The sequence below is a fragment of the Parasteatoda tepidariorum genome, chromosome 9, assembly GCF_043381705.1.
Source record: "Parasteatoda tepidariorum isolate YZ-2023 chromosome 9, CAS_Ptep_4.0, whole genome shotgun sequence".
Lineage (NCBI taxonomy): Eukaryota > Metazoa > Arthropoda > Arachnida > Araneae > Theridiidae > Parasteatoda > Parasteatoda tepidariorum.
In genome coordinates, this window is record NC_092212.1 from 66,859,924 (window position 1) to 66,874,146 (window position 14,223).

The 14,223-nt window shown below is 29.8% G+C and overlaps 1 protein-coding gene across 1 annotated transcript in view; it reads right to left on the reverse strand.

Annotated features, from left to right (window-relative positions):
- The window catches only part of LOC139426428 (thyrostimulin alpha-2 subunit-like), a 69,346-nt gene that overhangs the window by 28,043 nt on the left and 27,080 nt on the right, over positions 1-14,223 (reverse strand). Inside the window, exon 2 of the mRNA XM_071185292.1 lies at positions 10,706-10,861. Coding sequence (XP_071041393.1) covers positions 10,706-10,811 — 106 coding nt within the window. The 5' untranslated portion in view covers positions 10,812-10,861. The remainder of the gene's footprint in view (positions 1-10,705; positions 10,862-14,223) is intronic.

A 14,223-nucleotide genomic window follows, 5' to 3' on the forward strand; every position in this document is an offset into this window, starting at 1 on the left:
TTGTTGAGTATTAAGTTAAAATGCAACAGTTGTTTATTTTTGAAAATATCTATTTTAAGTGTCAGGAAAAAAAGAAGTCAAAATTCTAATTTACTAATGTAAATAATCTTTATTGTAATAATTAATATTGTAAATAATTTAATGTATTTAATATATAAATAAAATTCTAAACGTAATTAAATTTAATCAAAAATATGTTTTCTAACTAATCTATTCTACTAAAAACGGGTTTTATTTTCCTCGAAGCTATTTTTCCCGAAATTTAATATTACCTCTCGAGCAGTCTCTTCGTGAGCATAAATAAAAATGATAAAAGTGTTGCAACATTAAAATTATTTCTAAGCATCGAAATTTTTTTCAGACAATCTGTTTAATTTTACAATTTGTTTTATCTAGCAGTGACAAAACTTTTAAAACGTAAAGATTAAATTTATTTTTTAAACGAACTTATGTTTCATTAAAAAAGAAAGGCAACATTTTCAAATTCACATTTTAAACCCTGGTAGGTGTAAAAAAAAATCGTGATATTTGTATCGAAGTTATTATTTTTTTTAAAAAAAAATAACAATAGTTAAATGTAATAATAGTTATTACAATATATGTTGTAAATTTTTTTTAAAAAAATAGGTCTTTGCAATAAAAACATTTACAAATTTTTTTTCTTCTGAATATAGTAAGAAATATAAGTGGTGCAGAATATCGTTTTTAATTTTTATATAATGAATAAATTTTAAGGAATAGTGTTAAGGGTAAAGACGAGAACTACTTAAATTTTTTTAATAAAAGCAGTACTTTAATTAAAAATTATTTGTTAAGAAAAAAAAACTCCTTATGTTTTAAAAACCCATTTAATAATATTAAAGAAATGTGATTAACGAAAATATTTTTTTTCTCTCTTTCAAATGCTCCGATTATTTGCGCATCGGTAATATCGAAATAAAGCTGTTTAAAAAATTTTGTGCGCCAACATTTGTGATACTGCACCAAGTATTGCACTCTTTCCATCACGTGATCGTAGCTCTTTGCTTGCTATCTGTGGCGTGTCTTTCGGAAGAAATAAAGCGAACTTGGTTTCTCTACCTACTATTTCAACTCTATGGTTCGCACCCACGAACTCTCGGGCATGGGCCCAGCGCCCTACCGACCAGGCTATCCCGACCCACAAACATTTATAAAATATTGCATTAGCAAAGACGCCCGCTTGCTCCTGACAGCGGATAAATATTTTCGAGTGGTAGTCTGTTAATGTATGATTATTGATTTAATAAATTCGATTTATAGGGTTTTTACATACCACTACTTCTAAATAATTCAAAGGTTTAAGTTACACGCACCTATGCTGCAGTTAAGCCAGTAGAGCTTTTTAAAATGTCGGCAAAATTAACCAAAAATCTGCAAATTTTAGTTTTTAGTTTTCTACCACTTTTTAAATTATTCTGTCTTGTCCGGAGCAGTTGGCATCTCTGTTTTAGTATTTCTTATTTCTCATTAGTATTTCTCTAGAGGTCTGCAGGAATGATTAAAAACTTGGAATTTTAAGGCCGATATTTTTTTTTAATTGGTAGAAACAATTTGACGTAAAGAAGCATAAAAGAATTGCCATTTTGATAATTGCAGGTGCTGGAAAGCCGTGCCATAAACGTCATTATACTTTTGTCATAAAATCGGCAATGACGTAGGCAGGAAATTATGGCGGAAATAAAAAAGATGCTTGTGGTTTTTATATTTGAAATTATAAAGCTAGAATCCGATTTCTATGCTGCATTGAGCATTTAAAGCCTCACAGTTACATTTGACTGTTCTTTCCCAACACATAACCTTCCTAGGAAGAATTATTAACTTATATTTCCACCTTTCTTTAAAAAAAATTTTAACTTATATTTCTATCTTCCTTGAAAGAATTATTAGCTTGTATTTAAACCTTCCTAGAAAGAACTATTAATTTACATTTCCACCTTTCTTTTAAAAAAATTTTAACTTGCATTTCTATCTTCCTTGAAAGAATTATTAACTTATATTTAAACCGTCCTAGAAAGAACTATTTACTTATGTTTCCACCCTCCTTGAAGGAACTATTAACTTATATTTTCACTATCCTAGAAAGAATTGTTAACTAATGTTTTAAAAGATACGAATGCAGTTATGACACATCAAAATGACATTAGACAACTTTAACTTTGGACAGTTATAATAGTTATCAGAGATCTGTCCAAACATTTTGTGAAAGGTCCTGTTTTTGTAAAATTGTGAAAAAAACTACTCATAATTCGTGAATATAAAAAAAGCGTTAAATCACATTCTTTCAGCCAGGATCCTGCTTTTGTGAATTTGTGCAAATAGGGTCCTGTTATTGCAAAAATTGCTAAAATCCTTTTCAAGAAGTTTTTAAATTGCAAATAGATACAAGATTATGCTCAACAACTGCTGCTACTAAATTAGAGATGCAACATACAAATATTTGGTATTTAGCCTATACTGCTCAACACAGAATATTCACTTCGGACTAATAATGGAAGCAAATCACTCACATTTTTAATAATTTCAATTGACATATTTTAAATAACACAACTTAGTTATGTATCACTTTTAATGTATTACGCATTAAGTAAACTTAAACAAAAAAATAGCAATAACTTTTTCATTTAATATGAATAGGAATGTGGACACGATGTTTGTAAAAGTAGAAATAATTTCGTAGAATACAACATTTTGGATTTAAACTTAGGGAAACTTGGAAAACTTAGTTCGTTTCGAACCGGGGGTTTTTTCTCCAGGGAAAGGGTTTATTCAATTAACAAAACAATAATGAAGATAAACAAATTTGTGAAGAGTGTGATTAAAAAATAAATTATTTTGTGAAGGGTCCGTTTTTATGAAAAGATATTTTGTGATGGGTCCGTTAACTTACCCAAATTTCCTCTAAACAGACCCCTGCTAAATACTATGATAAGTTATGATATGATAACTACGTATTATGATATACTATGCTATATACTATGATAACTTCATACACTATGATAAGATAAACTTTTACTTTATGTACTATGATTAGATAACTTTGGACATTTATAATAGTTACTTTATGATAAGCTAACTAACATTCTCAAGAAACTAAAAAAAAACTGATAGTAAAATTTCCATAGGAACATTTGAAAACTAACAGCTTCATATTTCCAAGTTAATACTCTTAGAGCAGAGATCTCTCTCAGTGATACTCTAAAAAACTAAATTTTTTAAAAAAAGTTCACGAGGTGAATTTTCGAATGTTCTTCTACAAATTTTGCTACTAGTTTTTTTTTACTTTTTAAGGATGTTGCTCTACTCAGACTGCGTTCAAAAATTCCCCCCTATGAATTGGAAAAAAAGATGTGCTGCTCCAGGAAAAGTACGATTCTCCGCCAAAACAAGCATATACAGCGACGGTTACAGTTTATTATTATCCACTTTACAAAACATTCCCTTGAGATGTTGCCACAGCAGTTTAAAAAATGAAAATCTGACCAACAAATGAAAAATTATTAGGGTGATTTTTTTTTTACAGCTGTATAATTTATTCGCGTCCACTCAATATTGGAGAAACAGAAAGTCATTTAATTACGCATTATTTGTAAAAACCGAAAGTGATCTCAAATAACACTACTAACAACAAATATTTATTAACTTTAAGTTAACACTTAATGTTCTTTTTTCGTAGAGGCATTCATGAACTTCAATTGCTATTGCCAAAACTTAATTTGAGGAGACTATAATTTCGTTTTCATGATCTAATTCGAAAAACGTTTATGTATCCAGTGCAATAAATTTAATTAAGAAGCTAATTTAGCTAAATATTAACAATAAACATTGTAACTATAAAAAAGTCGCAATTAATAATCTAAACTTATTAAATAGCGGCAAAGCAATTGCTTTTATCATATAATAATAACCGTTTTTACTATTAATAAGCCATTTTTGAATTAGTTAGCAACAAGTTATGATCAACAAAACAAACATTTATCTATACTAAATTGAATTCTTTTATGGCCAAGGCCCCCTAATGTTATTAATTCTTGCAATGCTGTCAAATGAATTATTTTTAATACCTCAAAAAAAATCAAATAATTGTATTCCTTTGATCTATTTGTTTGTGTATCAATTTCTATTATCATGATGAGTAATCACGTTTTTTTATATGGCTAGATCATTGCCAACGATCGTTTAGAAATAAATGAAAATATTCTTTCAATAGATATCCGATCTGTAAATAGAATCATTTCGGCTTTAATTAATTGAGTTGTAAGTGTTAATCCGAAGGGAGGAAATATATATTTATGTACATGAAAGGATTATTATGCTTCTCTTTCTGCAAAACATTCATCGCAGTTAAAAACATTTAAAAAGTATTATTTGGATATAACAAAATCTAATTAACTTGCGACGCTTAAGTACTCTTCAGTATAGCAAAATGCTTATGAAAAGTAATTACTCTCAAATAAATATTCGATTGTCCTCTCTAGTGTGCTATCGTAAAGTTATTTTGTAAACGTTTTTGTTGCCAACTATTGTCGAATTGTATTTCTAAATTTTATTTTGTCATATCGATACTATTATTTTAATTACTATCGTTAATTTACAAAAATTTTATCGAATCATTTGTAAATTTAATTTAGTTATAAAATTAATACAAGGCAACAGACAATCCCTTTGATGAACCAAATTTGCATTTAAATGAATTATATATTTCGCGCTCATAGTAATGTAATTCTTATACTAAACTGCCATTTTTTAATGCAAATTGCTCATTTGGAATTTGTTTAAGGAAAAATTAAGTGATTTATATAAGTGTACCTAAATAATATTTTTTTTCATAAAGGTGATTTTCCACCATTGGAATATATACACATACCCTCCAACTGCTACGGAATTTCCGTAGTTTCAGAAATCTTCTTTTCAGACGGTAGCAAAATTAATGTCTTAATATTTAAAAAAAATTAATTTTAGCGTAACTTGTCCACTATTACTTATAAAAGTGCAAGCCATATGGCTAGATTAAGTTCTGATAAAAGTTTTATGAGAGATCCATTTGCTTTAAAAATTTCTACTTTGGTTCGCTACCACTAGAAAGAATTATTTTCAAAATCTTCATAAGTTGGAGGGTATGTATACATAAAAAACGATTCTTAAACTTTCCTGACGCAGTGCCGCCAGTCAGGCAATACTCATGCAAAAAATATTATAAACCATTAAAAATTTAAAAGTATTTGCTTCTAAACGACCACCATTTAATCAGAGATGCCAACTGCTCCGGACAAGCCTAAATAATTAGAAAAACGGTAGATAACTACAAAATAAATTTTGCAAATATTTGACTATTTTTGCTTGCTTTTTAAACGGTATACCACGACATAAGTAATATAAAGTGATAAATTATATATGCCTACAAATTGTTTAGAAATAGTGGTGGATAAAAATCTACTAAATTGAATTTATTAAACCAAGAATCACAATTGATAAACTACCAATTTGAAATATATATTTGGTGTCTGGAGCAAGTTGGCATCTCTGTTTAAGCAAAATGGAACTCAGGAGAACTTTACTTTGATATGAACTATACACTGTCTACGAAGGCAGTTGCTACTGTGCTGTCTGTCCAAAATTTTCGACACAACACTCAATAAACTTCTAGCATTTTTTTTTATTGGTAACCTTAATTATGCCTAGGGAAAAGGAGACGTTAAGTTAACCATTATTGCCGAATCCTTCCCACGCCATTAACCCTTTCGGGCCGACTGTCGCATATATGTGCCAGCATAAAACCATATCAATCAGGGTAAAAAGATAAAACTGTTAATCAAAGTAATTCTTTAACACTTTATTTGTGGGCGGAGTTATAATTGTTTGATTTATTGAATTCACCATTACTTTGTTCAAAATAAAAACTATTTAGTTGTACTTTGAATTAACATTGATTATTAGTATGATTAAACTAACAATAATTAAAGTAAAAGTAAAGTAAGTCTGTAAATTAACAACGACTACATTTAAGTTACCGTTTTTTAATTAATTACAACTTGATTCTGATTTTGTACGAATGCTTTTCTGAATCACCNGCCAACTATTGTCGAATTGTATTTCTAAATTTTATTTTGTCATATTGATACTATCATTGTAATTGCTGTCGTTCATTTACAAAAATTTTATCGTATCATTTGTAAATTTAATTTAGTTGTAAAATTAATACAAGGCAGCAGATAATCCCTTTGATGAACTAAATTTGCATTTAAATTAATTATGTACGTCGCGTTCATAGTAATGTAATTCTTATACCAAACTGCCATTTTTTACTGCAAATTGCTCATTTGGAATTTGTTAAAAGAAAAAGTAAGTGATTAATATAAGTGCACCTAAATAATTTTTTTTTTTCATAAAGGTGATTTTTCACCATTGGAATATATACATAAAAGACGATTCTTAAACTTTCCCGACGCAGTATCGCCAGTCAGGCAATACTCATACAAAAAATATTATAAACCACTAAAAATTTTAAAATATTTGCTTCTAAACGTCCACCATTTTTAATAGCAGCTCGTGTTTAAGCAATATGGAACTCAATTGAACTTTACTTTGATATGCACTATACGCGGTCTACGAAGGCAGTTGCTACTGTGCTGTCTGTCCAAAATTTTCGACAACGACACTCAATAAACTTGTAGCATTTTTTTTAATTGGTGACCTTAATTCTGCCTAGGGAAAACGAAACGTTAAGTTTACTATTATTGCCGAATCCTTCCCACGCCATTAAAGAGCCTCCATCTTGTTGTCCATTGGAAAAGATTACCTTTTCTTCATCTGCTGTTTCATTTTATATAGCGTATAAATAATTTGAGTTATAAAAGAATTTATCGTAAGTTGAAAGTTATCCTCACTCATTGGAGAGTGAAATATTTCTTTGTATGATCCAGACAGCTTCGTGTGCAATTTACGTGGCTGATATTGAAAAGAAGAGGATTTTTTTCTCCATTATATAGCAAAGTGAGGGCTAATGAAATTTGTGTGAAAGCTACAGCTATAGGGATCAACTTGACTTGATCTCTTTTCAATGCCGCCTAGAGATCATCGATTATTTAACGAAAAAGCTAGAAACCTATTTATTGCCCTTTGTAGAGAGAGTTGGTGCTTAGAGAGAATAGAGAATATTGCGGGATGATGTCACAATTCAATTTACGTTAAAAAATAGTCAAAATGGTTAGTTTTGGATGAAAGTGTACTTGTCGTGAATTGGTCTGTTCTTTACCTTGGCCACGTTGAGTGCCATAGGGGTGACCGACACTGAGTTTGTTCGTAGCGCCACGGGCGTCACCGGTGACCGGCGAAGACAAGATTATTAGAAACACATAATTCGAGTACATTTTTAATTTTTTTATATTATTATCGTTACTAAAATGGTTTGAAGAAATTAATGTAATAGAGAACACCAGAGATGCCAACATGCTCCGGACACGCCATAATAATTAAAAAAGCGGTATTAACTACAAAATAAATTTTGCAACTATTTGATTATATTTTGCCTGCTTTTGAAAAGGTATAGCATGACTGAAGTACTAAAAAGTGGTGATTTATATAAGCCTACGATTTATTTAGAAATAGTGGTGGATGAAAATGTACTGAATTGAATCTATTAAACCAAGAATCACAATTGATAAACTACCACTTTAAAATATATATTTGCTGTCCAGAGCAAGTTGGCATCTCTGGAACACACAAAAATAGTTTTATTTATATACATTGAGATGCCAACTTTCTCCGGAGAGCGAATAAATATTTTTAAGTGGTAGTTCATTAATCGTGATTCTTGGTTTAATAAATTCAACTTAGTAGATTTTTATCCACCACTATTTCTAAACAATTCGTAGGCTTACATATTTCACCACTTTTATCAGATACGTCATGTTAAACCTATTAAAAAACTAGCAAAATCTGGCTAATATTTGGAAATTTAGTTCGTAGTTATTTACCGTTTGGCCAGACCTTGGCCAAAGAATACCTGTTCGCCAAGGGCCAGACGGGCAAGCCATGTAAAATTTGCGTGGTATTCAACCGGTTAACTTCAATTTTCGAAAAAACGTTGCGGCTACTCTCAATATGGCTGTATATACCAAAAAGGGATAAAAATGAAGCAAAATTGAAACCTGTGGCAGAATTGAAAGCTACCATCATTTAAAATATTGATGATACTTTCATCCAGCATGGTTTCCCTTCTTTTTAACTTATTCGATTTTTTCCCTTTCGGGAAAACAAGGAGTGATTTACTCTTTCTAAATATGCGTTTGAATATCGACTTACTTAAAATATCCGTTCGTTCATATTGGATTTCTTCGCGTCCTATTATGGCACAAAATCAAGGTGGCTTTATTTAAGTGGGACGCACTATATAAACAAAACAGTTTTAATTGCATTTGATGTTATTTATTTCACTTACTTACTTACTTTATTTAACAAATTTGGGCACCTCTGGGCCACGCTGAAGGCCCCTATCCCATACATCATGAAATTTACAGAGAATTATAATGAAAGGCATTTTGAGTTCAGCAGTCTGTGTGGTGGGTTATTTATTTCAAATAACATAAGTATAAGGAGTATATGAAAGATTTAAAAATGAAATGGTAAATTAATTGTTTTTGCTCTCCCTCTTACACTTTAATTATATTTTCCAGTGTTACTTATCGTAAGGTATTTTAATTAACACGTTCATGCCGAGGTGACCCACCGGTGGGTCACGCTAGGTTGTCTCATCTTGGCAGCGCACCGGAGTAAAAATTGGTAACAAAAATTTCATTTTTTAGTTTTTTTCCGGGAATAATAAAAATTCATAACTACCAATTGTTTTTAACGGATGCAATTTTTATATTGAATTGCTTCTTCGCCGTGATTAATTTCCTTACAGTGAATTGTTATTGTTGAGAGTAGATTAACTCCTCCCGAATATTATCTAATATTGAGATAGTTCGTCTACCAGTATTTTCTCTTTTCCCGTACCAGTATTTTCACCTAAAAGTTACGTGTTAAAAAGTCAATCTCAAACTACTGCTTCAGAAAGTATGTCTGATCAAATTGCGTTAATTTTAAAAACTTTAATTTTTTTTAAAGATATTTTAGGAATAGATGGAGAAAAAAAACACATATTCTAAACATCCTTTACTTCAGTGAAAACACACCAGATTTAAGAGTTTTTACTTAATGTGGAGCGCGATCAAAAACCAATGTGTTTATTTTTTTCTAAATAAAAATATAATCCGAATGATTAATGAGATGTTTTTAACTAAAACACTTTGAAAAAATTTATTGTTTGAATTTAGTTTTAAAAATTATTAATGGCGAAAAGTTTTGAAAGTGATTCCTTTATTGGCTTAAATACTGTATGGATTATCCATAAACTAAAAAACTTTTTTAAACGGAGTCAATTTTTTAACGCAAAATGACGTTGCCAATAACTACCGTGACATTTTTTAAACGTATAATAATTGGCTGACAATTTTACTTCCCGAAAGGTACAAATAAATTTTCAGAATTGAATAACGAAGCGGAGAAAAAATTGACATTTTAATGACTTTCGGCATCCCCTTAAAAATTAAAAAATGATAAGTCAATTACCTAATTTTTTGCCAATTTTTTTGGATGAAACAAACTTTTCTGATCATTAAAACTTTTCAATTATTTCAGAGATCATATTTAGTGCAAACGCAGGCAATGCGTAGATATTTTAAAAATAAAAAAAGAAACAAAAACTGAAGTATTTTGATAGCAATAATTGATAGCCTTTTAAATTTTTTTTTTAGTATTTACAGGATTCTGTGTCTTTTTTAGAAATATCTGTAAAGGCTAAAGCTTTACAGACAAACATTTATTCATAACAATAGTTCAACTTTCACAGGATTCTGCTAACCACGTAACATCTGTAAAGGCAAGCGTTTCATAAACAAACATTTAATTATAACATTATTTTATTTTTTACATGATTCTGCAACCATTTAAAAACATCTGCAAAGGCAAACGTTTCATAAACAAGCATTTTATTATAACAATATTTTATTTTTTACAAGATTCTGCAACCACTTAAAAACATCTGCAAAGGCAAATATTTCATAAACATTCATTTTATAACTCTAATTTATTTTTACAGGATTCTGCAACCGTTTAAAAGCATCTGCAAAGGCAAATATTTCATAAACATTCATTTTATAACTCTAATTTATTTTTTGCAAGATTCTGCAACCGTTTAAAAACCTCTGCAAAGGCAAATATTTCATAAACATTCATTTTATTACTCTAATTTATTTTTTACAAGATTCTGCAACCACTTAAAAACATCTGCAAAGGCAAATATTTCATAAACATTCATTTTATAACTCTAATTTATTTTTACAGGATTCTGCAACCGTTTAAAAGCATCTGCAAAGGCAAATATTTCATAAACATTCATTTTATAACTCTAATTTATTTTTACAGGATTCTGCAACCGTTTAAAAGCATCTGCTAAAGGCCAATGATTCATGGATAACAATTGGATTATAACTCTAATTTCATTTTTTCAATATTCCGAGACAACTTAAAAATGCCTGCAAAAGGAATCGCTTCACACAAAAACATTTAATTTCAACACTAAAATTAATTTGCTCAGCAAAAGCTAAAATAAACTTAAATTGTAAAACAACATTCTTAAACTTACCAACTTTATGACAACCAGCACTGTCCCATGATGTGGCTAAAGTATTTGATGTGAATAATAATAAAGAAAAGAAGAAGCAGAAAAATTGTTTATTTAAAGAAAGCATAACTTCAGCTAGAATTTGCCAGTTGATTTTTCTCCCGTCAATTCTCCCACCTATAAAAGAATTTTAAACTTAAGGAAAAATTCAAACTATTTGAAAAAACATAGAGAAATATATTTCTTTTATGAACTACGAGCTTAATTTTTATCTAAAAGGGCAATGCAAAATTCAATTAGAAAAATGAACTATATGAGCTGTAGTTAAAAATTACCCAGCCGCACTTAATCCAACTACAAGCTCTTCTCAAATCGAAAAAAATATCACATATTGGTAGGGCACTGGACCCATGTCCAAAAGTTCGTGGGTTCGATCCACGCCGGCCGAAGACTCCCTGTGTAGTAAATGGTGACTGATACACGATAAATCTGTTCCGGGGGTACTGATCCAGGAGTTTCCTTGTCTTCTGGATTGGTTCAAAAATTACAAGGCTACGGAGTTGAGCTTCAGTAGTCGTAAACCAAAAATTGGGTTTGGGTGTTCAACGACGGATATATATAAAAAAAAATTTAAAAAAATATCACATGGGTCAAAGTCGCGTGACTGGCCCATGCTTTCGTGTAACTAATCAATTCGTGGATGATTTTATAACATAGATAGGGTTGCCAACTACTGTATTTCAGCAAAATGTACTATAGAGATGTAAACAATTAAAAACAAAAGCTTTCAGGTTATTTGGAAATTTTGTTTACATTTTAAAAAACTTACCACGAGGGAGCTGGAACAAAGTGGTGTTTTTTTTAAACTTTTGAATCACTATATGTAAAGGTGTGAAAAATAACTTTAAATCAAATTTACAAAACAAAAAAATTATACATTAAAACATGAACTTAAGCTACCATTCGAATAAAAGTTTCTCACAATCGTAGAAAGTTGGCATCCCTGTATAGATTTTGTTCGACTTCATGTAAGAGTTGACTAAAATTAAGGTGATGAAACGCATACAAATCTAGTACCAGTTAAGGCACTACTCGCGACTTCTACACTCTAAAAACTGTGGTAATAATAACTTTCTGAATTTGGTGTAAAAATTCCGAAAATCAAGTTTATATCGAATCAAACGTTAAAACACACTTTTACAGGTAGTATAGTTGAATCTTAACACCAACAATTAACCCTTTCCACTCGAGAGGTGACTGTCAGTCACCTCTGAATATTTAGTTACCACTTCATATCTGAGTATTATATGGTAAGTTAGTAAAAAATCTTTCAAAATGTTAGTAGTTGAGTCCATCTTTTTCAATTGTTGAAAGGACTTCGAGTGCTAGTAAGAAAAGAAGGACTTAATAAAGCTTACACCAACGTTATATTACCAACTTTTCCCAGTGGTATTAAAATTTCAATTTTAAGCAACGAAATACGTTGTAATTGAAAAAGCTTGAGCTGATATCGTTGAGAGTAACGCATAGTAATATATATTCGCAAATTTTTTAAAAATAGTGGTGATCAAAATCATTTAAAAATTAAGTTTATAAAAGAAAAAATAGTATATATTTACTACCAGTTTAAATATAAAAATAAAATTTTACGCCAAATGCGTAAAAGTTGGCAGGTGTGTATATATATATATCATTGCACGAAACTTTGTATTTTATTTTATTGTACCTTTTAATTATAACATTTTCTTTATTTTTTATCATTTAGAGATAATCATTGCGTTTGTAATTAGTGTTTCCATAGCTGTCAACTTGTACGGCCGTTGAAAAATAATTTTCCTACTGGTAGCAACAGTAGCATTTTGGCGTATTAAATCTTGAAGTTTAAAGCTTCAAAAAAATCAATATTCTAAAAAAAAATACGAATCAATAATTTAAAAAAAATTATCTAGATTAGTTTGATTTGTTGGTAAATTATACATATAGTTGTCGTTATAGTTTTGCTTTTAAAAAAATTCTTCCAAACTTAATAGTTGGTTTACTACCACTTTATAAAATCTTTTACAACGTCCGTACAAGTTGGCAGGTATCCGTTTAAATACTGAAAAAGCGAGTTTAAGTGATAATTGGCTATCACTAGAGGGATGCCAATGGCAACTAAAAAAGTTAACAATGGTGATTCATATATAACAAAAATCTGTTATATGAGGTTCATTCACAAACTTTTTTATTATTCTATAGAAATTGCTTGAAAAAGATTTTTATAGAATTTTAAATATAATTTATGTTGGTTGTTATGATTGAATAATTAAATAAATAAAGATAAATTGAGTTTCTGCCACTTCCTACAATTTTAGTCACCCATGGCCTCTCAGCCACTGTGTAAAATTTTCCCCAAAAAACTCCTTATAGTTCACAGTTACGGTATATTCCTTAACCCCTTGGGGACGGGTGATTCAGAAAAGCATTCGTACAAAATCAGAATCAAGTTGTAATNACTGTGTAAAATTTTCCCCAAAAAACTCCTTATAGTTCACAGTTACGGTATATTCCTTAAACGAGAAAAATCTTTTAGGATAAATTTCAAGAAAATCATTCCTTACACAACAGTAATTTACAAATCACCCAGAAAGTAGAAAATCAGGTAACTAGTCATCTAGAATTTTGTTTATTTTCCCTTTGTTACCACTTCACGCACTCTATAAAAATCCCCAATTCCCAGACTGATCACAAAAATCCCCCTTTTATCCCTAACCTCAACAACACAATGAACGATTATTGTTATAATACAAGCATGTAAACAGAAAGTCAGCAAAATTTCAGTGTAACTGCTGTTATGCATTGCTGCCATTTTAGGTAGTCCCTTTTTCGGGGGTTGGTAGAAGGGGGTGGGCACTGTTGGTCAGAGCGTAGGAGGAAGTCTTAAGATGTTGCGATTTATTACGTTACCGAGTGGTTATTCATGGTTTGTCAAACATGGGACAAATAGACCGTTAAACAGAATTGACGCTTGTTTGAGTAGAGACAGGTAATGTGGATTCCGAAGATGTTACGATGTTTCCCTACCTCGAATTTAGTTAGTCACTGCAATAACAAATATAATTTGTTTTCAACGTATTCTCATAATTTAACTCAAAAAGCACTAAAAAACAGAATTAAATTTTTACTCAAGTCAAACTTCTTGAAATTTTAGATGTCTCGGGACTTAAAATTAAAAACATTGACCTAAAAGTTCATGTAATGAGTACATTAGTTAATTCACTTTTATTTAAGTATATGGCTAGAAATTATTGATACCAATATATAGCATCATACAAAATACTATTAAAAACATTATTCAAAAAAAGTTTCAATCAAATTGAAATCTTAATCTGTCTAAATATTTTTGAACATGAAAATATCTATGTTTATTTTAGGGTTTATGTTCACAAATCTTCATTAGCATAATATTAAGGTACCGTAATTTATTTGAACATATAATATAATGCTATGGTATTATATATAATATTATATTATATCTGTGTATTATTATTATTATATAT